The sequence below is a fragment of the Musca domestica genome, unplaced genomic scaffold, assembly GCF_030504385.1.
Source record: "Musca domestica strain aabys unplaced genomic scaffold, Musca_domestica.polishedcontigs.V.1.1 167, whole genome shotgun sequence".
Classification (NCBI taxonomy): domain Eukaryota; kingdom Metazoa; phylum Arthropoda; class Insecta; order Diptera; family Muscidae; genus Musca; species Musca domestica.
The window spans coordinates 309,630-337,365 of NW_026712229.1; the positions used below are offsets into that span (position 1 = coordinate 309,630).

At 35.5% G+C, this 27,736-nt stretch overlaps 1 protein-coding gene across 1 annotated transcript; it reads right to left on the reverse strand.

Annotated features, from left to right (window-relative positions):
* On the reverse strand, positions 1-27,357 carry LOC131801537 (protein Skeletor, isoforms B/C-like). The gene is made up of 9 exons (XM_059120306.1): positions 26,553-27,357; positions 8,596-8,675; positions 8,379-8,527; positions 7,956-8,303; positions 7,342-7,895; positions 7,053-7,275; positions 6,921-6,988; positions 843-931; positions 1-782 (listed from the first exon to the last, which is right to left on the reverse strand). The coding sequence occupies exons 1-9, from the start codon at positions 26,671-26,673 to the stop codon at positions 303-305; spliced, it is 2,112 nt and encodes a 703-aa protein (XP_058976289.1). The 5' UTR covers positions 26,674-27,357; the 3' UTR covers positions 1-302.
* Positions 27,358-27,736: the final 379 nt, after the last annotated feature.

The following is a 27,736-nucleotide window of genomic DNA, read 5'->3' on the forward strand; positions in this document are numbered from 1 at the left end:
AAATCTTACACATGTATGTACATAAGCTGACGCATACATATATTTTTTGACTTATCAAAAGACATTTAGGAAAAAAATCGAAACAAGGCTATGAGAGCGAGAATAATGGACATTTGTTAAATTAAGAAAAAGGAAATATTAAATGATCATTTGTTTTGTTTTACATACATATCGCTACATACTGTATGTATGTATAAATACACAGACATGTACACATTTATATAATTATCTAACAAATAATAATAATAACATCAATCAGTCAATGAATGTACGTACGAACATGCATTTTTTTTTTCGAATTTTCATAGTCTCAGCACAGAAACCACAACAGCAGCAAGTGCTACGAAAACATGCAGCTGTTGCATGGATTCTCCCGAATTCCTGACATTATTATAATTATCGATAATATTGATTTTCCAACCCATATTGGCATGGGTGAAACTATTATAGTACACCACATCGGGCCACGTTATGTTCGGTGTGATTTCCAAATAGGCCGGTTCTTCGGGCGGACAATCGGTTATTAGGGAACGATTGAATTTCTTAAAACTAGGGAAGTTATCATCCAATCGCCGATCATAGCCAGGCGGATAACGTGAAATGCACAGGGGACCGGCAGCAGTAGGTTTAGGCCGACCACGCCTTGTAAATTCAACACCGGCCAAGACACGAATTTCACTCTGTTTGGCATCGCTGAGACGATCATAGCCGCCGCGTGGTTCGTCCGTTATTACCAGCGGATGGTAGTTGTCGGGTGAATGGGGATTATTGCCACCACGGACCTATTAAATGAAAATAGAGATTTTAAATATATTAATCTAAAAATCTTTTCAAATAGTTACCTTGAAAACATATGTCAATCCACGTTTCATAAAAAGTTCCGGAATCATATAACCATTTATGTACCAAGCCAAGCCACTGGATACGTGTCCTGAAAAATAATGAAGACAATTTTTTTAAAAATGAAATTGATTAAGTGTAAATTCTGAAATGGTTATAGTCTGAAATGTTATAGGAGTTATATGTCCTGAGTTCACTTCTAAGCCTGACATATTATTTGGCCTTGTACTTAAACATTATTTTCATATTAAGACCAGTCAAATATATAAATGTGAAATTAGGGACAACAGACTATTGCCAGGGTCCAGGAAAAAACCATTGGGGCTGGAAATTTAAAATGTAGGTGGAACATAAGGTGGGGTTTTTGGAAATTCGCAGCAAAAGGTACCAACAATTATCAAAAAATGGGTGCACTTTATCGTTAATGATTCTACACCCTCAGCCATATGAATACAGATGGTATATATCATACGGCCCAAACCTGCCTAATCGCAATAACGGGTTTAGACCCTAGGTCTCGTTGGACCCGTTTCAAAAGGGGAGTCCGTCTGTCTGTTCGCCCGTCTGTCTGGCTGGCTGATGCGCAAGATAACTCTCGAAGGGAGTATCCGACCGCCAAACCAAATCAAACCACCAAACCAAATCGGACCACCCAACTTGGTACATCGTAATATTATTATAAAGTTTATCGGTCCAGTTATTACGAACTTCAAATACCAAGTTTGAGATAATTCTCTTAAAAAATGCCGCTAAAATCATTAAAATACCGAATAATGAGCGGTACTGTTATATGGGGGATGTTCGAAGACGTGAATTTTCACTGCACCACCAATTTTCTGCAATAGGAAGGTAGTACCCATTGCGAAGTCCAATTTAAAAATAGTTCCGGTGATAATTGTAGCTAAAATCATCAAAACACCGAAATCGAAATTCCAAATTTGATACGATTTCGGTGAAAATGTGACACAAATCAACAAAATGTCAAATATCGGGATGGTATAGTTATATGAGGACTAAACCTAAACATGGATCTATATGGACAGTTCTTGCAAAGACGTTCATTAGCTATATAGTAAATTCTGTTGAAAAGCATGATTAAAACAGACAAGATTACTTAAATCTGGTGATACAATGGAGGTTACATCAAAATGTGGACCTCAAAAGGTTAACATTTTCAGAGAAAAATTTTTGTTGCAGAGAAAGAATGATTTTGGATGGATTTTTTTCCAAATCTTAATATTTGCATCAGTGCTATATCAGGGGCGAAAATGGATAATGTCGGTCCACTCAATTAGGTATCTACACGCAAATTTTGAATAGTTATAACTCTTAAAAATATGATGTAAGAGTCCGATTGTCTTCAAATTACGCACACAATGTTTTTTATTAACCCAAGGTCTGGTGTGATGATGATTGAATATGTCGATCCACTCCTTCTGGTACCACCCCCACAAAGGGTCAACATTTTGAAATCAAAAACCATTATAAAATCCTAAATAAGCATCCGGTTTTCTTCATATTTCACACATTCCATTATTTCTACTGTTGTGAAGATGAGATATGTCGGTCCACTCCTTCTGGTACCTCCCCACAAAGAATCAGAATTTGGAAAACGAGTAGTCGTTAAACTAGAAAAAAGGATCTGATTCTCTTCAAATTTCACATATCTCAATACTTCTACTAACAATAGATCTGTTTTAAATATGGGATATTTCGTTCCACTCCTTCTGGTACCTCCCCCACAAAGGGTCAACATTTTGAATATCCATTAAGCTCATAAAATCTAAATATTTCTCTGAACCAGAAAACTGAGATGGATGTGGACTTTATGATTTCGCATAAAAATGGATATAAATGTTCGATTTTCTTGTAAGTTTGCCTATACCCATGTCTTGTTCTGTATTAGATGAAGTATGAAAATGGAATACTTCAGTCGACTATATGTGGCACCTCACACACATTTTAATATTTTCTAAAAATTATCATATATCTCATACAAAGTGAAGGAAGTAGTCGATAAATTCCAAACCGCAATATTCATATCATATTTATTTATGTCCGATACGAAATTGACAATATTGCCCCATTCCTTGGGGACCTACACTATAGAGGGTCAATTGTTTGAATAATCATAACAGAAGTTAAAATATATTTAAATAATCGAACATTCGCGACAATATATATATGTCGGCAGAACCGACTGATACTTCTTAACTTGTTTAATTTCATTTTTTTGAAGGAAAATTTCAAACAATTTAACAAAAAAAAAATTAAGTTAAAATTATTAAAATACCGAACACCATACCAACAGTTATCTGCAAGAATATTTCCTATGTCCTGGGAACAGAAACTCCCAATTTACAGCAATTTCGGTTGGAATTTTTGACTATCTTAAATTTGCCGGTACATTTATATGAAGTCTATACCAAAACATGGACCTCTATTTCAATACTAAAAGTCCTGCAGACCTAAACATATGTGAGTAAAATTGTATTTACCTACTTCATGTCTTTCTGACGGACATCATTAAATCGAAATAAAATCTAATGATGATCAAGAATATAACCCCTTTGAGGGGTCTGAAATGCTAATTTCAAGAAGTTACGAACGAAATGACAAAACTTAATAAACCCTCCGTATTAATTTATTAATTGCCCTGTACGTGTACGATAATTATGGAAAAAAGGAAGTGTAAGTTGACTCGGCGGTACCGGTAAATGCGAGCAGTACCACAACTTGGACCTACAGGGTGAGATGAAAAAACTGCAACGAATTTCTAAGCATTTAAATGTGAATAAATCTTTTGTGTCTCGTACCATCGCTCGTTACAAGGAAGTGGACGGAAGAAAACAGCAACATCAGTAGAAATGGTTCGAAAAGTATAGAAGCGACTTGATCGAGACCCGCGTCGCAGTGGCCGAGAAATTGCTCGTGAGCTGAACATATCGCAATATTGCATTCGGCACATTGGACAACATTCGTTGTCCAGCAGTTTGTAAACAAAAACAAGTAAAAAAGCTGTAAATTCGGCCGGGCCGAACTTTTAATACCCTCCACCATTTGGTATAAATTTGGCAATTTCCAAAAAAAAATAAAATAAATAAATAAATAAATAAAATAAAAAAAATCCTTTAAAAATTCTGTTAAAATCTTAAAAATACCGAATGTCTATACGACGACGTATACCTGCATAGGCAACATTTGTCATAAGTTATTAGAACATTTAAATGCGAAACTTGAAGAAAAATTTGTTTATAATGTAGCTAAAATCATCAAAATACCGAATATATGGGGGCTATACGAAGACGTGGACCTGCACAGACAATTTTCTGGCATGGGCTGAAGTATCCATTACGAACTTCAAATGCGAAATTTAAAACAATCCCGGTAAATAATGTCGCTAAAATCATTAAAATACCGAATATCGGGGGGATACGAAGACGTGGACCTACATGGTCCATTTTCTGTTTACTGCTGCAGTGTCTATTACGAACTTCAAATACCAAATTTGGAACGGTTCCGTTAAATAATGTCGCTAAAATCATCAAAATACCGAATATCGGGGGGTACGCTATATGGGGGCTATACGAAGACGTGGACCTGCACAGATAATTTTCTGTCTTAGGCTATAGTATCCATTACGAACTTCAAATGCCAAATTTGAAACAATTCCGGTGAATAATGTCGCTAAAATCATCAAAATACCGAATATCGGGAGGTACTGTTATATGGGGTCTATATGATAACTTGGACCTACATGGCAAAATATACATGTGTGCAAAATTTTAGCCTTCTATCTCAATTTGTTCGAAAGATAGCGTGATTACAACAGACAGACAGACAGACAGACAGACGGACAGACAGACAGACACACAGACAGACAGACGGACATGGCTAAATCGTCTTAGAATTTTACGCTGATCAAGAATATATATACTTTGTTGGGTCTGACGTGAGTATGTCGAGGAGTTACAAACGGAATGACAAAAATAATATACCCTCCATAGTATGGTGGAGGGTATAAAAATGATCGTGTTTACTTGCCACCTTCGGTTGGCCACCAGAACTCAAGCGCCGGCCATGGTGATGGTGTGGGCCGGCATAACAGCCGACGGTCGCTCTCCGCTCGTATTAATTGACAGTGGCATCAGAATAAACGCCGAATATTATCGCGAAAATTTTCTGGAGGACGTATTAAAGCCTTGGGCACGCAAACATTTTGGTCGCAAGACCTTGGACATTCCAACAGGACTCTGCACCATCGCACTCAGCGCGCGCCACCACGAATGGTTACAAAATGAGGTTTCTCGCTTCATTTCCAGTGCACAATGGCCACCAAAATCTCCGGACACCAATCCGTTGGACTATTGTTTCTGGAGTATTTTGGAAAGCAAGGTTGGCACTAAAAAATACCAAAGTGTCGATCACCTCAAGCAAGCGCTTCGCCGGGAATGGGCCAAAATATCGCAGAACAACATTCGGGTAGCGTATGACGGTTTCATTGGCCGTTTGAAGGCCATTATTCGTGTCAAAGGTGACCAATTCGAAAAAATTTAAACTTATTCTAAAATTTGATGCTATTTCCGACATTTTTTGCTTTCATTCAATAAAATTTTAAAATTATGGCGTTTTTTTTTATCTCACCCTGTATATGACCCATTTCCCATGTCAATAATTCGAAGTATTTAAAATGCTTTTCCGCAAAAATGTATGAACATATTTTAATCCGGTAGGAAGATAGAGCTATTTATACAAATGCACAGACTGACGGAGGGACATTGCGGAATCGACATAAACTTGTAGCAAAAAGTAACTTTTCCTATTCCATTTAAAAATATATCATTCTATCATCCAATGACTCAATCGTTCACTTGCCTAATACCAATAAGACGATGATTTGTAACATTTTGTTATTATACCCTCCACCATACTATGGAGGGTGTATTAATTTTGTCATTCCGTTTGTAATTCCTCGAAATACTCATGTCAGACCCAACAAAGTATATATATTCTTGATCAGCGTAAAATTCTAAGACGATTTAGCCATGTCCGTCTGTTCGAACAAATTGAGATAGAAGGCTAAAATTTTGCACACATGTATATTTTGCCAGTAGGCAGGTTAAGTTCGTAAATGGGCCATGTAGGTCCAAGTTCTCATATAGCCCCCATATAACGGTACCTCCCGATATTCGGTATTTTGATTATTTTACCGACATTATTCACCGGAATTGTTTCAAATTTGGCATTTGAACTTCGTAATAGATACTAAAACCTAAGACAGAAAATTATCTGTGCAGGTCCACGCCTTCGTGTAGCCCCCATATAACGGTACCCCCCGATATTCGGTATTTTGATGATTTTAGCGACATTGTTTACCGGAATCATTTCAAATTTGGTATTTGATGTTCGTAACGGATATTACATCCTAAGTCAAAAAATGAGCCATGTAGGTCCACGTCTTCATATAGCCCCCATATAACAATACCCCCCGATATTCGGTATTTTGATGATTTTAGCGACATTATTTAACGGAATCGTTCCAAATTTGGTATTTGAAGTTCGTAATAGATACTGCAGCATAAAACAGAAAATAGGCCATGTAGGTCCACGTCTTCGTATAGCCCCCATATACCGTACCCCCCGATATTCGGTATTTTGATGATTTTAGCGACATTATTTACCGGGATTGTTTCAAATTTCGCATGTGAAGTTCGTATTGGATACTTCAGCCCATGCCAGAAAATTGTCTGTGCAGGTCCACGTCTTCGTATAGCCCCCATATAACGGTACCCCACATATTCGGCATTTTGATGATTTTAGCTACATTATAAACAGATTTTTCTTCAAGTTTCGCATTTAAATATTGTAATAATTTATGACAAAAGTTGCCTATGCAGGTCCACGTCGTCGTATAAGCATTCGGTATTTTTAAAATTTTAGCAGAATTGTTAACGGATTTTATTATTTTTTTTGGAAATTGCCAAATTTGTACCAAATGGTGGAGGGTATTAAAAGTTCGGCCCGGCCGAACTTACTGCTTTTTTACTTGTTAAATATTAGGTCATTTCAACATTACTTACCCGTCCAGCCCTGATAGGCTTTTTGGCCACCCGATGGACCCAAATAGGCATTGAATGTACGAACAGTTCTGGAAAATTTAAAAGTTGCATTTCATAATTCACCAATATAAAAATAATATTTCCGGCACATACGGATCTAAAATTTTAACCCTCTCCCATGTCTGGATGGGATTATCGACATGTTTGGTAAAACTGAAGCAGTCATTCACCGGTTCCGTTGTATTGAAATCGATTAGAACATCACTCTTGGGATAGTAGGTGTGGAAGGCCGGTTCATAGTTGGTGTCCAATTGGCCCAAGGCCCAAATAATATAGTTGCTACGATCCAAACGTATTTCTTTGTCACCAGGATCAGCTAAAGAAACACAAACCACAAATTAATTCCACGTAATAGAATGCAATTCGAGTTATACCAACTTACATGATATCAGCGTTCTGCGGAAAGTCAAAGTATTTATACCATCCTTGCGGCTGTAGGTATTCAATTGGAAACTATCCAAACCACCGACAACATCATCACGACACACACCCTTATTTTGGCCCAACACCTGGACACAGGGTGCCAAAGAGGTAATGTTATAATCCACCGAATAGCCACGTATATCATCGATATAGGCCACAACCACATCACCACCTATCATCTGCGATGAAGTGTCCGAGCCAGATAAGCCAAATGACATATAGTCATCCTTTTCCACTTGGCCTGATAATTGGAAAGTTATCTGCGGGCCAAATACCTCCCAGGAAACCTGGAGATTTTTGTGCAACTGCCGGCAATTGGGTAGGGCAAATTCATAGGGGGTAATTTTCACCAATGAGGGTGGGACATTTAGATTGTCCGCTATCAAGACGTGGCCATAATTTTCATTATCCGCCAAATCATAGATGCTTATCCAATCAATATCAAAAATGGTTTTATCTCCTGGCAATTCTAAGGTAATCGTCTCCTTTTTATACTCCCGAATGGGGTCCAAACTTGAAAAATAAAAATATCATTAGACTCAATTGGATTGGAGTTTCCACAATTCAACTTACTATCCCATTTCATCGGGTATTTTGCCGCCACGACTAGATGGCTGTGCCCCTACCCCAGTCCAAAAGAATGTCCTCTTCCCCTTACCATCATACGTGAAATCGGGTATGCGAATTGTCTTGGAATCCAATATTTCAATAGCACCGCTGCTAACATTATGACTACGTTTCGAGAATGTCCCACCCAACTGGGGCTGTGGCGGTTCAAATTCATCGGGTATATAGACATCACCGAAATTATTCTGATTATTCAAATCGTAAACAGCCAACCATTTGACTTCGGTGATTTTCTTGCGATCCGGCAACTGTAGAGTAAAGTCCTTATTGTGATAACGATCTAGGATATTTGTTCTGAAATTGAAGAGCAAAAAATATATAAAATTTCTTATCAGAAATTCAAAAAGGATTCACTTTTCTCACACTTACTTGCCATATTCATCTGGTACAATGAAACCCTGGGGTCCTGGCCGATTGGAGGTACCCGCCCAGAAAAATGTATCAGCACCGTTACCATCATAATTAAAGCCCACAAAAAGGAAGGTGAATTCATTCACAGCATAGACATCGCCAGATACCTGGGGAAAGATATTTTTTTTTTTAAAAACTTTAAGAATCTTAAAAAAGTTAATTTTGAAATGCTTACCTGGTGATGGTAGGAATTTATTTTGCCTAAATATTTGCCTTGGTAGGGACCATCTTCATCATCTAAACTGCCAGCCGATTCTGCAAATAAAAGCGAAAAGTAAGAAATTAAATAATATTTTTTTCGTTTAAAGCTTTAACACGAAATAAATTGAAACAAATACAAGTAAAAAAGTATCAATCGGTTTTGCAGACAGATGTATACTCTTAGCCAATGTTCGATTATTTGAATATATTTTGACTTCTGTTAGGATTATTCAAATTGTTGACCTATGGGTAGGCTCCGACGGAATGGGGCAATATATTCATTTCGTATCGGACCAAAATAAATATGATATAAATATTGTGACGTTCCAGGTTTGGACTATATAGACTACTTCACTTAAAATGTGTGTGAGGTACCAGATTTAGTCGACCGAAGTATTCCATTTTCGTACTTCATCTAATACAGATAAAAATATTGGTATGGGCAAAATTGCAAGAAAATCCAACATTTATATCTAATAGGTGGTACCAGAAGGAATGGTCTGATCTCCACCATCTTTATAAAATATCTTGTGGTTATGGAAATATTGAGATGTGCTAAGTCTGAATGGAATAAAATTGACCCTTTGTGGGGGAGGTACCAGAAGGAGTGGACCAATATACAGGGTGAGATGAAAAAACTGCAACAAACTTCCACTCGTCCGACAGCTGTTAAAATTATTCCAGGGACAGCTCATTATATTGTTTATAAGTGTACAAAAGCATTTTGGTGAGAATTTACCTGAAAAAAAGTTATTCGTGATTGAATTTAAGCGTGATAGTGTGATTTCTTTATATTTGGCTGGAAAACCACAAGCACTCCAGCATTTAAATGTGAATAAATCTCTTGTGTCTCGTACCATCGCTCGTTACCGTGATACTGGCAGCGTAGTCCGACGTCAAGGAAGTGGACGGAAGCAATCAGTAACATTAGCAGAAATGGTTCGAACAGTAAAGAAGCGACTTGATCGAAGCCCGCGTCGCAGTGTCCGTAAAATGGCTCGTGAGCTGAACATATCGCAATATTCCATTCGGCACATATTGAAATGATTACCCAATCAATATTTGCCGAATTTGAAATTCCGAAAAGTGCAAGAACTTACACCGCAACAGAAAGAAAATAGACTAAAAAGAGCTAAGGAGTTGCTTCGCTTGGCCGAAAGTGGTGAACTGCCGATTTTGGTTTTCTCCGATGAGAAAACACTCGATGTTCAGTTGTTTGTAAACAAACAAAATGATAGTGTTTACTTGCCAAAGAGGTCAGCTGAAAGTGTGCTCCTTTGGTTGGCCATCAGAACTCAAGCGCCGGCCATGGTGATGGTATGGGACGCCATAACAGCCGATGGTTGCTCCCCTCTCGTATTAATCGACCGTGACCTTGGGCACGCAAACATTTTGGCCGCAGACCTTGCTTGTTTATCACCTCAGGCAAGCGCTTCGCCGGGAATGAGCAAAAATACCGCAGAGCAATATTCAGGCATCGCGTGACGATTTCATTGGCCGTTTGAAGGCCATAGTTCGTGCCAAAGGTGACCAATTCGAACAAATCTAAATTAAAACTTCTAAAATGTGATGCTATTTCTGACATTTTTTCCTTTCATTCAATAAAATTAAAAAAAGTCTTAAAATCGGGCGCAGCCGGCTTTATGATACCCTACACCACTTTGCTGATTTAGTAGAGCTCCACATAGCAGTTAAAAGTGTTTATGGGAGAATTCAATCATACACGCTATGATTATAATTATAATTTTAAGTTCAAAAGACTAAATATGTCGAAGCTTGACTCGGTCTTGTATTGCCCATTTGATATATATATGGGTGCAATATCCAAATCTAAACCGATCTTGATAAAATTTAGTAAAAATATTTCTGAGCTGTATTTCGGATGAATAATATATATGGAAGCTATAGCTATATCTGAACCGATCTTCAAATTTGACATACTAACTTCTAGACTCAATTCGGTCTTAAGTGAGAAATTTCATCCAATTTGGACAAATATTAGACGTTTGGTGCACAATCAAAGGTAAATCGCACGAAGTTATATATGGGAGCTATATCCAAATCGGAACCGATCTCCTTAAAAAAAAGCAAAGCTATTTCTGAGCTGTATTTGATATATTTCCTCAAATATTGTTGTTACAGAGTGCATATTACGGTTGCGGAGGACTAAGATATACAAAGCGGATGAACAATATATATTAGAGCTATAGCTATATCTGAACCGATTTGATCAAATTTGGCATACTTATTTTCAGACCTAATTTGGTTGTATGTGCAAAATTCCATACTACTCGGGTTGATATTACACGTTTGGTGCGCAATAAATGGCAAATCGGACGAAGATATATGGGAGCTATATCTAAATTTTTACCGATTGTCTCCAATTTCAATAGGGTTCGTCCTTGGGCCAAACAAATGATTTGTGCAAAATTTCATCTGGATAGGGTAATAAATGCGAAGTGTACTTTGTTCACAAAAATACATGGACAGACGGACGGACGAATATGCATAAATCGACTCAGAATGTGATTCTATGCAGATCATCAAAAGGAACTATAGATAGACCATCTCGTTTCCTTTTGCCTGTTACAAACAATCGCACAAAGACACCTGACCACCTTGTGGTATAGGGTATAAATATGTAAAAATGATGGCGTTTAACTTTGTTGCAGTTTTTTATCTCACCCTGTAATGTAGCTGAAATCTTCAAAATACCGAATATCGGGAGGTACCCTTGAGTGGAGGCTATACGTTACGAACTTCAATTACCAAATTTTAAACATTTCCGGTGCATAATGTCGCTAAAATCATCAAAATAGCGAATATAGGGAGGTACCGTGATATGAGGGCTATACGAAACCGTGAACCTGCACAGACAATCACCAAAATACCGAAAATAGGGAGGTATTTCGAGGTGTTGCAACGAATCTAAAATATTAAGGTGTACTTTTCGCTGACGAAGCAGCGGGCTCTTGCTAGAATCATATAAAGTTCGATTGTATCTTTGAAATGTGAATTATAGCAGAAATTTATGATAAATAATATTTGTAGAATTTTTCGAATTTTTGCGACCCAGATTAACATTCTTTTTTAAAAATGGTCTAAAGAAATCATTCCGTGACTCGCTTGAGACTCAAAAAATTTCGACCAAAATAATCCGCCCTTTGGTGACAGTAAATTTGCCAAAGACCTTACTGGCCTAAAATGTAGGAATTTTAAGAAATTCTAAAACGATATTTTCCAAAAATGTGAAAGAGGAGGGATGTCACAAAACGTCGCCACACTCATCTTCTATTTTTGACTAACTTTTATGCCCAGTATATTATAAAAGTAAAGTGAAATTCGGAAAAAAAAAAAATAAATTTTTACCCAAAGTGTTACAAAAACCTTTTATTTATTGAGAATATAACTATATGACTAATCAACCTAATTAACACAAATATGGTATCGGACCTGGAAAAAATCTTTTTTAACTTTAAATCCATTTTGACCATTGCACTTTCCAAATACAAAAACCATTACTCAAATATATGATTATTTGCAAAATGCTTTGTTTTGTTTTGTTTTGATGCAGATGTATGATGGTATCATCATTTTCTTTGTCTCCCTTTTGAGTTCATATATATTATCAGCACAATTGGTTATGGATCATTATCGACATTTACTCTACCCCCCAACAATTATCCAATTATTAGATTGATCTTGACTTCATTTCTGCACTGAACACATTATTTTCACCGCCATCGCAGATGATGACGATGATGACGACAACAAAATGATGATGGTGATGAATGGAGTGAAATATTACATTAGCTACAAATGATTGGATCATTCCCTTTCAATGAGTGACCTTCATTAAAATTTAACCAATACTCATCATGCCAAACGAACACCCACTATTTGAGTAAAACTTTTCTGTCGACGAGGCATAACAAAATAACAACTACAACAACACCAACAATGAGCCTAATTAAAGACAAAGAAATCAGTTTTACAAGACATTACACGTAACCATATCTCCTTCAAATAAACAATGAAAGAATGAATGTGAATGTGAGTGAGGTGGGTAGGTACCACCAGCACCATGAGCACAATGGTACATACATACCACAATACGTACCAGTGACCAATAACAAAAACCTCGCCAACGACTTGAGTTTCTTGTTTTGTTTTGTAAATAAAATTTCAAATTAAATTGCAATAACTTTTTTCTTTCAAAGTAAAATAAACCAACAACAACAATCGACTTTACGGAATCGATATGGATAAACAAAATTTTAAACCCCATTCCATGTCTGATTTGTTGGGGCTGTGTATAATGGTTTAACAATTTGGTATAAATTCACAATTATAACATGTTTTGCTTGAAGGTATTTCTTATAATTCCTTCAGCCGATAACAGTTGTGAGCTACATAGCCAGTACTCCATCTATAATTTCGTTTTGAACATTAGGGTTATTCGAATTGAATATTAAATGATAAGGTGTTATATTTAGTAGCTTTTACTACCACTTTCAGAACCAAACTTCCATATGTGCTATTAAGCATTATTGATAATACAATATTTAAAAAAAATCAATTTTTTCTACATTTTTATACCCTCCAACTTGGAAAGGAGGGTATATTAACTTCGTCATTCCGTTTGTAACATCCCTAAATATTCATAGTATACCCAATAAAGTATATATATATATATATATATTCATAATCAGCATAAAATTCTAAGTCGATTTAACGATGTCCGTCTGTTGAAATCACAATACAGTCCACATTATTTGACGTAGAGCGTCAAAATTTAGCAGAACAATTTATCTTTCGATATTCGGTATTTTAATGATATTTGCAATATTTTTTCACGGATTTGTCTAAAAATTGGAATTTGTTGGGCATAATAGGTTCTAGCTTGTGTGGCGACACATTGTAGGTATAGGTCCACGTTTTGGTATAGCCCCCATACAAGGTTACCTCCCGATATTCAGTATTTTGATGATATTTGTCACATTTCCACGTTTCGGTATAGCCCCCATACAAGGGGCCTCCCGATATTCGGTATTTTGATGACTTTTGCCACATTTTCCCATGAATTTGTTTAAAATTGGTATTTCAAATAATGTGGGTCATAATGGGTTCTAGCTCCAATGGCGAAAAATTATATGTATGGGTCCACGTTTTGGTATAGCCCCCATATAACAACACCTGCTGATATTCGATATTTTATAAAAATTGGTATTTTTAGTTCATAATGGGTTCTAGCCCGGTGGCAAACATTGAATATTTAGTTCCACATTTTCCTATAGCGTACATGTAACGATACCCACCGATATTCGGTATAGTCACATTTACCCACATAATTGTTCCAAATTTGGTATTTTAGAAGATTTGATAAATGGCAATCCTTGAAGTATACATATTGTCTACAGAGATTTCCGTTTTGGGTATGTCTCCATATATTTTATCTTTTGATAAGGTGCAGAAAGTCTTACTCTAGCTCCTCAAGCACATTTCAAAATTTTTAAAAAATTATCACAAATCTCAAATTAATTGAAGAAAGTAGTCGAGTATTTATATCAGAAGAATGGAGAATATTTTCCCACTCCTTCGGAACTCCCCCATGAAAGGCCAACATTTTCAATAATCACCGACATATACTTATTAACTTGTTTAATTCTTACTGAGTAGATCGATCCTAGCGAGTAGAACGATCCTTGCAAAATTTACTTAATGTTGTCCCATATAACGGTGTCCTCCGATTACGGACTTTTGTATGGCTCTAAAAATTTTTTGGATAATAATTTAGAATATTGACTGAACTTTATGAAATTCGTTCTATAAGTGTTCAACATTTTCCCATTGACAGAAAACTCGCTCTCCAAAAATATGTCCTATCCCTTGCAAAGGAGAGTATTTATCAAAATAATATCATACAGTAAAATAATTATTTTTTTTGAAATTTTAAAGATTTTACAATAAAATTTAATTTTGAAACCACTTTTAAGTATTCAAAAGGAACGAAATGAGTTCACTCTTCCATTCAATTTCGACAATGGGATATTGCCACGAGTATACTTTTGGAAAAATTGTTAGCATATCATACATTCAATCAAAGAATGGAATTAAAGCAAATAAAAAAGCAGTAAGCTCGGCCGGGCTGAACTTTGAATACCCTCCACTATTTGGAAGGAATTTACAAATTCCGTTCAAAAATACTGCTAAAATTATATATATATATATATATATTATATATATATATATTATACTGTATATGCAATTTTTGTCATAGTCCATTACGATATTTAAATACCAAACAATTCCGGTGAATAATGTCGCTAAAATCATAAAAATACCGAATATAAGGAATTGTCGTTATATGTGGGCTATACGATGATGTTTACCTATATCAGGAATATTCTGTAATAGAAACTTAAAATTCTATATTTGAAATATTTCCGGTGAAAAGTGTGACACAATCATCAAAATGCAGAATATCTGGAGGCACAGTTATATGGGGTTTATACCAAAACTTAGACCTACATTGGCAGTTCTATGCAAGAATATTTCTTATATTCGGGTTAAAATTGTGACTGTGATTGTGAACACGAAAAACCCTTTAATCTGCCGGTACAGTCATATGGGTGGTATGTCAATACGTAGACACATTTTCTGAGTAAAATTTTACCAACCTACTTCATTTCATTCGGAAACTAGAATGATTTCCCCAGATGTACAGACAAATGGACGGACAGAATATAATTTTATTCTGATCAAGAATATATATACTTTGCGGGATCTAATATGTATTTTCCGTGGTGTTGCAAACGAAATGCAAATTTCATATTCTATGGTGGAGGGTGCAAAAATGGGCTTTTGTGGTACAATTCTCAATTTTTTGCACAATAATTCAATTCAATTTACATATTTATTGAATAGATATACCGGACCGAGTTTCACCAAATGGTAAAATTCGGCTGAATATGAAAAAATCTATTCAATTTGGCGATATTACATATATGGCGAGGAATAATAATAAAATCGGATGAAGACGTATATCGAAGCTACATAAAAATCTGAACCGATCACAATAAAATATGACAGAGGTATTTTCGAGCAGTATCTGATGCCCGGCATCAAATACCACTGTTGTGGAGTGCATATTACGTAAGTGAAACATATACAGGGTGAGATCAAAAACTGCAATAACGCCATAAATTTTACTTTTTTTTATGTTATTGAATGAAAGCAAAATATGTGGGAAATAGCATCGAATTATAGAATAAACTAGCTGAACCCGGTGCGCTTCGCTACCCCTCTTGATTTTATATGCATGCAAAATTTTATTTACGAATATATGTTGGTTAAAAAAAAAAAAACAAATTTAAAAATTAAAAAAAAATTATTGCACTACTTTAATGCGTAAATAACCAGAACCATTAGAAAAGCAGTAACATGACATACATACACGAAGGGTTTGTCCTTCGGATTTTTTTGTTTCATAGCAAATACCAAGCGTGCAGTAAACTACAATCTTTTAAAGTTGAGTGGCATTTCTATTGCAATTAGTGAATTCGGGATAGCAACATACTTCGCCGTAATAAGCGTATTTCAAATAAATTGTTGTGTTGTTTTTTAGTGTTAGCCTAAGGCGTTGTGGGTCAATGGTTCTTATTAAAATCATATTCCAATCTGATCCGATTTAAATATAATTTTAAAAAAATTACTTTTACACCAAACTCCGCCACACCTTTCATATTTCATTGAAATTGGTGCGTCAAATATGTGAAATCGGCCGAGAATATATATATATATATGGGAGCTGTATCCAAATCTTAAATAATTTCCAATTAATTTATCACATTTATTATTGTAACCAAATTCCGCCACACATTCTGAATTTTATTGGTACTGGTCATTTATATCATGTTTGGTGCATAACATGTATGAAATCGGCCGAAATATATATGTTAGCTATATCCAAACCTCAACTGATTTCAATATAATTTGGCAATTTTTTCTGGTGGCAGATTTTGTCTCTCTCGCTTTGGGTGCATCAAATATGTGAAATCGGCTGAGTATATATATGGGAGCTACAATCAAATCTGAGCGTATTTGAATATAATTTGTCAAATTTATTTTTGTACCAAATTTAGCCACTCATGCCGAATTTCATTGGAATCGGATATACCTATCGTGTTTTGTGCATCAAATATGTGAAATCGGCGGCAAATATATATGGGAACTATATCCAAATCTGAACCGATTTTAATATAATTTGACTAATTTATTTTCTAATCAAAATCCCGAAACATATTCCAAATTTCTTTGGAATCCAACATACATATCGTGTATGGTGCATAAAATACATGAAATCGGTCGAAAATATATATGAGAGCTATATCCAAATCGGAACCGATTTTAATGTAATTTGACAAATGTATATTTGTTTTAATTTCCGCTACACATTCCAAATTTCATTGAAATTAGAGATACATAGCGTGTTTGGTGCATCAAATACATGAAATCGGTCGAAAATATATATGGGAGCTATATCCAAATCTGAACCGATTTCAATTTAGTTTGACAAATTCATTTTGGCTCCCAATTCCGTTACTTATTTTAAATTTCATTACAATTGGAAATACATGTCGTGTTTGGTCCACCGAATACATTAAATCGGCCGAAAATGTATATGGGAGCTATATCCAAATCTGAACCGATTTCAATATAATTTGGGAAATCAATTTTTTAGATAAAATCTATCACACGTTTCAAATTTTATTGAAATTGGGGATACATAGCGTGTTTGGTGCATCAAATGCTTGAAATCGGCCGAAAATATATATGGGAGCTATATCCAAATCTGAACCGATTTCAATATAATTTGACAAATTTATTTTCGGATTAAATCCCGTCACACATTCCAAATTTCATTGGAATCGAACATTCATATTGTGTTTGAGACATCAAATGAACGAAATCGGTCGAAAATATATATGGGAGCTATATCCAAATCTGAACCGATTACAATATAATTTGGCAAACTTGTTTTTGTTCCAAATTCCGTTACGCATTCCAAATTTGGAGACTGTATCTTCAACCAATCAATAGATATGTGCATATAAAATCTAAATTTTTGGGAGGTACCTCCGATTCTGATGCTATATCTCCAGTTCCAAGTGGAAATTCAAAAATGTATATAGCCTATGTTACTTTCAGGCGATGTTGCAGTATATATGGAAATTTTCAGGAAAATCTATTCAGCGGTTTTCGAGTCCATAAATTACAAACAAACAAACAAACAAACAAACAAACATACAAACATTTTCCTCTTTTATAGATATAGACTCAGATTTTTTCGAATTGGTCACATTTGGCACGAATTATGGCCTTCAAACGGTCACACGCTGCCCGAATATTGTTCTGCGGTATTTTGGACCATTCCCGGCGAAGCGCTTGCTGGCGGTGATCGACACTTTGGTATTTTTTAGTGCCAACCTTGCTTTCCAAAATACTCCAGAAACAATAGTCCAACGGATTGGTGTCCGGAGATTTTGGTGGCCATTGTGCACTGGAAATGAAGCGACGCACCTCATTTTGTAACCATTCTTGGGGGGCGCGTGCTGAGTGCGATGGTGCTGAGTCGTGTTGGTCAAAATGTTTGAGTGCCCAAGGCTTTAAGACACCCTCCAGAATATTTTCGCGATAATATTCGGCATTTATTCTGATGCCACGGTCGATTAATACGAGCGGAGAGCGACCATCGGCTGTTATGGCGGCCCACGCCATCGCCATGGGCGGCCCTTGAGTTCTAGTGGCCATCCGAATGTGCACATATTCAGCTGACCTCTTTGGCAAGTAAACACGATCATTTTGTTTGTTTACAAACTGCTGGACAACGAATGTTTTCTTATCGGCCAAGCGAAGCAATTTTGAGTCTATTTTCTTTCTGTTGCGGTGTAAGTTCTTGCACTTTTAGGAATTTCAATGGCTTTGCCTCGAGCTCACTTTTCAATATTTGCCGAATGGAATATTGCAATATTTTCAGCTCACGAAACATTTACTTCTGAGCTGTATCTGATATCTGGTACCATATTAGGCATTTGAGGGAGTTAAATCCCCAAATCAGATGAAATATAACTATATCAGAACCGACTTTACCAAATTTGAAGAACTTATTTCTAGGATGAATTTACTCGGAATTGCCAAAAATTCGGTTTATTTGGACTGATATTAACCATTTGGTGCACAATAAATCTGATATCGGATAAAGATATATATGGTAGCTATATTCTTATCTGAAGCGATCTCGATAAAATTTGACAGAGGTATTTTTGAGCTTCACAATTTATCTGGTACCAAATTTTTCAAAGTTTGGTAAAAAAATTGCGGAGTGAATACTTTGCAGCAAATCTATTACTTCCATCAGGAGCTATGACTTTATCAAATAATATGATATACGATTTGATATAAGATTTGAGACATAGAATTTCTAGATGAAATTCAGCAACGGTTTTATATTGAATATGTTGTCTACAATTGAACTATTCTGGTTAAATCCTTTTTGATTAGGCTTAATAAATATGTATGTGTATGTATGTGTATATAGTCTGGAAGTTTTTAAAATGTTTACAACTAGTAGAGGCCAAGGCTATCTCAGAGTATTCAAACATAAATTAAAAGTACTTATCGGAAGCCTCACATAATAGATCTACATTTGTGACTGATTCCCTTTGCATATCGAAAGTTAAAGGGTATTTCAAAAAAGATTACTCATAATGGACATAGTTCATCATTCTGGAAAAACATAATCAAAAATACTCTCATTTTATTGGAATTAAGAAACCAACCACAGAGTAAGTAATGACTCAACAACGCCGATTTTAATCACAACAAAAACAAAGAAATTCGCAAAGAATTTTTGGCGGCCATTGCCGTACCTTTATTTCATTTCTTTCCAATTAAACTTCAATGGTGACTAAATGTGGGTATTTCTTTGTTCGCCAACTGCGTCCGAACTTGTCTTCGGCATAACCAGTATTCATGACCTATTAATCTGCAAATCGTGGTTTGAGGAAACAAACAACAATGCAATGGCGAGCGGAAAGTTGGTGATGCTAAGCAAAACTATGTGAATATTATTATTATTTTTTATTTTTGAATTAATTTATGTTTTTGCGAAATAAAGAAAAAAAACAACGACAACGTCGACATCGACAAGAAGTAACATCGGTCGCTTGATGTGAGAGCCAAGCAAGACAATCAGTAGTCAAGGGGCTGGCTATCCAGCAAACAGACAGTTGTTGTCCGCCGCACAATGGCCAGCCATTAGACCAGTTTCTCTAGTTTTGTACGAAAGTGAATTTCTTCGATGTGAGATTTTTTTTAGTTCAGTTGAGCACAGCTGCTTAGCTTAGTTTATTACTCTTTGGCGTGCATGCTATCATTTTCTTTATTTTTCAGTATTCTGTGATTCGTACTCCAATAAACTTGAAAGGGAAACTTGAAAACAAAGAAAACCCAAAGCTGGTTTGTTGTACGCTCGCTTACAGCTTTGGGCGGGTTTATTAGAATATCCGCATTTCATAAACAATTGGACAAGATAGAGGCATTTTCTATATATCTATGTTAATAAAAGAGTAAAGTAATTGACTGACTGAACGGTACGAAGAGTACTAAAAGGTACTAAATATGGTATCTGACTGAACGGTACGAAGAGTACTAAAAGCTACTAAATATGGTATCCTTCCTATTTGAGGAACCAGTAGAGCTAAAACTTTCAAATTTGGAATGAGGTCACAAATAGAGTGTATGATGAATGACCAAAGGATTTTTGAAAATTTGCTCTATAAATGTACGAAAAGTACTAAAATGTACTATATTTGGTACCACTTCGTATCATGTGAACGGTTAGAGCTAAAAACTTAAAATTTGGAATGGAAATCAAGGTTTAGGAGTGGGGTCACTGTAACTAAGTTTTTTTATACCCTCCACGATAGTATGAAGGGTGTATTAAGATTGTCATTCCATTTGTAACACCTCGAAATATACATTTAGACCCCACAAGGTATATATATTCTTGATCTGCATTAAATTCTATGTCGATTTAGCGATGTCCGTCCATCTGTCTGTTGTAATCGCGCTATCTTTCGAACGAATTGAAATAGGAGGCAACATTTTTGTTCACATGTTTAATTTGGCAGTAGGCAGATTAAGTTCGTAAATGGACCATGTAGATCCACGTTTTCATATATCACCCATATAACGGTACCTCTCTATATTCTATATTTTGATGATTTTAGCGACATTATTCACCGGAATTCTTTCAAATGTTGTATTTGAAGTTCATAATGGATACTACAGCCAATGACATAAAATTGTCTGTGCAGGTCCACGTCTTCATATAGCCCCCATATAACGTCACCTCCCGATATTCGATACTTTGATAATTTTAGTGTCACTATTCACCGGAGTAGTTTCAAATTACGTATTTATAGTTCGTAATGGGAACTACAGTCTGTGACAGAAAATTGTCTATGCAGGTCCAGGTCTTCGTATAGGCCCCATATATCCATATTTTTGGTACTTTTAAGATTTTAACAGAATTTTTAAAGGACTTTATTTTTTTAAAAATTTCCAAATTCGCTCCAAATCGTGGAGGGTATTCCGGCGAACTTACTGCTTTTTAACTTTTTTTTTTTTTTTGAAAGTGTTTACGACACGTACTAAACGGTACTAAATTTGGTAAAATACACAATTGGAGGAAATGATCGAGCTGGAATAATGAAATTAACATTACTAACGAGGAGAGTAGGAATGGGATATGGAGACAGTTTTCAAAATTTGTACTTATCTGCACGAAAAGCTCTAAATTGTACTAATTTTGATACAATTTCGATTTGGATGAACCGATAGAGCTGGTGTTGAATTTTGGAAATAAGGCAAGTAAGCAAAGGCTATAGTCGTGTTTTGCCGACCATGTGATCCCCCATAACACTACAATATGTTAGAAGCCCCCTTTATGTTCAAAACCATTTTGGAAGATTTCGCTTTTGAAATTATGTCACGGAGCACTGCCCAGATATTATCCTTAGCATTTTGACCAGGGACATTTACCCAATATTTACGCACTCAGTTGTGCTGTTAGTTTTTGTGGTCTATTTTACAGCTAAATATAATCCAATGGTCATACAAAAAGCTAGAATTTTTCCCTGTCCTTTACTCTCTTACCAGGCGTGTCGATTGACTTCAATTGTGTGATGAGGAAATTTTTTGCTGATTTTATGGTTAATTATATGCGATCATCTCCAAAAGCAAGAGGCCCCTCTGTATCTCCAAATTTAGACTCATCAATATGATTTGTTTGTCTACGATATTTGGCTATATTCGTCAACGAAATCAGCATAAAAAAGGAGAAGTTCGCCTTTTGTGTATTGTGTCGTGTCCTTTGGTTTCTATTTGTGACCTTTATTACAGCTGCAAAATCAGGAACATTTTTCGTTGTTGGTCCATTTCAACCCCTAAATATATTGCGGACATCTTTAAAAACAATAGGCCTAGCCCTTCTGAGCCTTACCCTACCTTTGTGAAAAATTTTGTGAGGATCGGACGATAATTGCAATCTGTATGTAATAATCCCAACCTGAATTTGACAACCAATATTTATCAAAAGCGCTCCAGCCATTCTGGAGATATATGCATTCTAGCTAACATCCCCTTCCTTTGTATATACACATTGTATATATTTCGCTATATTTATCCAATATTTTTACTATCGGCTTCTACGTAACGGTCAGAATTGACCTCTTCGTCTTTTTGTGATTTCGCCGGCATTAAAAATATTCGCGGTTTAATGGAAAATTTGACTTTTATTTATCACAAATGTTATGGTCTATTTGACCCACTAAATATTACCCGATGAACATCAAAATTGGAAGGCTTCTGCCCAGCCCAAAGATCTAACCCCATGCTAACTTCCGCTTTGATTGGTCTATAATTATGACCTGTAGAGCAACTGCAAAATCAGGAAATTTTTCAGTTTTTGGTCCATTTCAAACCCTAAATATTATCCGAACATCTCCAAAAGAAATAGGGTTCTATTCTGATCTAAGCCCCACCTACACTCTATCGGGCCATAATTGAAGATCGGGCCATAATTGCGACCTGTAAAGTGATTAAAAATTAACATAGACAGCCGGACGGACGGACATACACAGCTAGATCGACTCAGCTCGGCGAGATAGGAAGATCCATATATACTTTCCTATGTGGGAAACCAATATTTCGAGGTGTTACATAATTTTTGGACCAATCAAACTTATAATATCCCCCCAACAGATAGTGTTGTAGGGTATAATTACTGTTGCGTTATAAATTGGGGTATGTGGGAAGTTTTGGAAATTTGTGTACCAAATTTGGTAGAATTTTCAATTTTGAGAGAACCGGTAGAGTTTGAATCCTGAAATTTTTCGGAGTGTAGGATTCGGATATAGAGGTAGTTTTGGAAATTTTTACTTATATGTACAAAAATGTAAAAAAGTTGGTTCAATTTGGATTTGGCGAACCGATAGAGCTGCAATCCGGAAATATGGAATTACGATTACTGTTCTGATTTGAGTATGTAGGAAGCTTTGGAAATTCGTACCTATTTGTACTACATGGTACTAAATTTGTTACAACTTGGATTTGGGTGAACAAATAGAGCTGGTATTCTGAAATTTGAAGAAAATATTTATATGGGTTTTTATGATTGAGGTATGGTAGTAGTTTTGGAATTTTGGAATGAGAGTCACTGATACTCGTACTAAATTGGAGAGCAGGATAGATGTACAAAGGGCTTTTTGGAAATTCGAACTTAAAGGTTACGAAAAGTTCTAAAATGTTACTAAACTTCTAAATTTGTTTCATTTGGTATTACGTGAACGGATAGAACTGAAATATTCGTAAATTCGGTATGAAAATCAAGTTGGAAAGTAAGTTTGACATATTGAGGTGGTTTTGAAATTGTACTAAATGGTACTAAATTTGTAACAGTTTGCTTAAGGGCGAACGGATGAAGCTTGAATTTTAATTTTTTTTTTTGGTTTTGGAAATGTATACTATAAATGTACGAAAAATACTAAATGATACTACATTTGATACTTGGTGAAGGGATATGACTGGAATCCTCAAATATGACATTGAGATCTCTGTTACTACCTGGAACTGAGATATGGAACTGGTCTTGGAAATGTATACTATAATTGTACGAAAAGTACTAAATGGTACGAAATTAGGCATTGAGTGGAGGAATAAAGCTGAAATCTTCAAATTGGATTTTGAGATCTCCGTCGGTATCTCTATATGGTTTCAGAAATGTATAGTATAATTGTACAAAAAGTACTAATTGGTACTAAATTGGTTATTAAGTGAAGGGATAGGGCTAGAATTTTCAAATTTGATATTGAGTTCTTTGTTAGTATCCGGAATTGAGATATGGAGGTGGTTTTGGAAATGTGTACTTTAGTTGTACAAAAATAAGACATATTGTATTGGTTGAAAGAATATATCTGAAATTCGATATAGATATCACCGTTGATGTCTCCGGTTAGGACATGTTGAGATATGGTGTTGGTTTATCAAATGCGTGCTATGATTGTTCTAAAAGTACTAAATGATACTAATTTTGGATCTCTGTTGGTGTCTGGGATGGAGAAATGTAGATTGTTTTGGATATGTTACTAAATTTGGTATTGGGTGAAGGGATGAAGCAGAAATTCTAGATTTGGATTTTGTGGTCTTTGTTTCTATGGTTTACATATATGGAGACGTTAAGATAGGACTTTTCAGGCAAATGTAAAAGGAGTCCATGATTACGATCAAACTTGACACATCGTAATATTTGTATATTTATAGGATACAAAGGGTACAAATCTCCCAGTAAATTTCGCGATATCATAGCTCTTTCAATTATCTTCCAAAAATAAAGTTAAGGCTATAAAAATCCTATAGACATAGCTTAGTTGTCATTTTGAGTTAATTTGGAATTTAATTCCTTCACGTTCTAAATTCCATAACTACTTAGTACATAATGGTACTAAATTTGGTACAATTTCTATTTGAGTGAACCGACAGAGTTAGAATCCTGAAATTTGGAAATCAGATTTATTTGCATTGTAGGATTAGGGTATATGGAAAATTTTGAAAACTCGTACTCATGTGTACTAAATGGTACTAATTTTTGGTACAAATAAAATTTTGGGAGAATTAGTAGAGTTGGATTCCTGAAATATAATTTCTATTGGATTGTATGATATAGGTTGTTTTGGAAATTCGTACTTATGTGTACTACATTAGTACGTTATAATTTTTATACCCTACACCACAAGGTGGTCAGGGTATTATGTCTTTGTGCATTTGTTTGTAACAGGCAAAGCAAACGAGATAGACCCATAGTTCCTTTTGATGATCTGCATAGAATCACTTTCTGAGTTGATTTATGAATGTCAGTCCGGCTGTCAGTCCGTCCGTCCGTCCGTCCGTCTGTCCATGTATTTTTGTGAACAAAATGCAGGTCGCATTTATTATCAGATTGAGATGAAATTTTCCAAACAACATTTGTTTGGCCCAAGGACGAACCCTATTGAAATTGGAGATATTCGGTAAAAATTTAGATATAGCTCCCATATATATCTTCGTCCGACTTGCCATTTATTGTGCACCAAACGTGTAATAGTATGGAATTTTGCACATGCAACCAAATTAGGCCTAAAAATAAGCATGCCAAATTTGATGGAAATCGGTTCAGATATATCTATAGCTCCCATATATATTGTTCATCCGATTTGTTATTTTTGTCCTCCGCAGCCGTAATATGCACTCTGTAACAACAATATTTAGGGAAATATATCAAATGCAGCTCAGAAATACCTTTGCTACATTTTATCGAGATCGGTTCAGATTTGGATATAGCTCCCATATATAACTTCGTCCGATTTACCTTTTTTTGTTCACCAAACGTCTAATATTTGCCCAAATGGGATGGAATTTGGCACATACGACCGAACTGAGTCTAGAAGGTAGTATGCCAAATTTGGTGAAGATCGGTTCAGATATAGCTATAGCTCCCATATATATTGTTCATCCGATTTGTTGTATTTGTTACCCACAGCCGTAATATGCACTCCGTAACAACGATATTCAGGGAAATATATCAAATACAGCTCAGAAATACCTTTGCTAAATTTTATCGAGATCGGTTCAGATTTGGATATAGCTCCCATATATAACTTCGTCCGATTTACCTTTTCTTGTGCACCAAACGTCTAATATTTTCCCAAATGGGATGGAATTTGGCACATACGACTGAGTCTAGAAGGTAGTATGCCAAATTTGGTGAAGATCGGTTCAGATATAGCTATAGCTCCCATATATATTGTTCATCCGATTTGTTGTATTTGTTACCCACAGCCGTATTATGCACTCCGTAACAACGATATTCAGGGAAATATATCAAATACAGCAGAGATATATATTTGACAAATTTTACCGAAATCGGTTCAGATTTGGATATAGCTCTCATATATATCTTTATCTGATTTCAAATTAATTTTGCACCAAATGGTCAATACAAGTCCGAATTTAAAAGATACAAATGCTTCGGCATATTTAGTCCTTTGAACTTTAAATTATAATTATAATCCTAGGGTGTATGATTGAATTCTCCCATAAAAACTTTTAATTGTTATGTGGAGCTCTACTAAATTAGCAAAGTGGTGTAGGGTACCATAAAGTCGACCCCGGCCGACTTTAGGACTTTCTTTACTGGTTAACCATAATTTAATAAACTGAATATGTTACGTCTGGTAACATAATTCATTGATCGCACACTGTTGCAAACTAAAGAAAAGTTGTTTTTATTTATTTACTTATTTATTTATTTTTTAAATATAAATATATTACCTGTGTGTAGAGGAAAGAGTAAACATATAATAGCTAGGGTGGTGCATAATCTCCATATTGTATTTAAGTTGAATAATTGAACACAACTTCCGTCAATTGAATACCGTGAATTCAATGTCATTTTTGGTAACAGAGACAAATTTTGATTTGATTACTTTTTTCGTGATTACTTCAGGCTACGTGGATGGATGTTGATGATTAATTGTAATTATGTTAGATTTCGATTTGAGTATTATTTGACAATTATTTTCAAAACATAATTTCCTTAGTTATAATTTAATTTTGTAATTGGGGTTTACTGGTTTTTTATTTTTATCTATTTTTTTCTAATTCATTTCATTTCACTTTATTCCATTGTTTCGTTTCTTTTCTCTTATTAAGAAATTTCATTGCATATTAAAACGCACGCACACAAATAAACACTCGCACCGTAGCATACCGTTCCGACCGTCAGTCACTCACTCACTCTGCGTCATCACTTTTTGTCGTATCATGCGAAATTCAAGCCGAAAAACACACACAAAGAGGAAACTGGCTAACTGACTGACTAACAAACCAACTGACAAAACCCCACAATACAGCAAACGCTAACGTTAAAACTTGTTTCACTTTTCGTTTTCGTTTTGATTTTATTTTTCGTTGTTGTTGCTTCTCAGTGATACACTGTATGTTTGGTATGCGCGCATGCGTTACCGCCTTTCCGCTCTATACCGTTCGCCAATGCTTTGTAGCGTTTCCTTCAGACTCGATTTTTTTGACGCGTCACTTCGTTTTGTGCCATGAACTGAGGCTTGTGTACCGTAGCGTGGTTCTTCTTAAACTAAACTTAAGATAGCTATTTTAGCCAGCTCCAAACTAGCCAACAGTGGGACTTGGTTGATCGACATGCAGTGGTATTAGGGATGACAAATGAGAAATTTTATGGTTTTTGTGATTTTTTTTTTTTGACAATTTTTTTTAATCAAAATTTCATACATCGTTATAAATTTTCAGACCAGCAAGGTTTCCTTTTACGAAAGGAATAATAGGAAAATCTTTACCTTTTACACCAAAAAGTTTTCAAAATTTTACATTTTTAAGTTTACCGGGAAAAATATTAATAAAACCATTGCACAATGAACCCATATCCAATTTTTCTGTACCAAACTATTTCCAGGTCTCTATATATAAAATCTAGCCTGCAA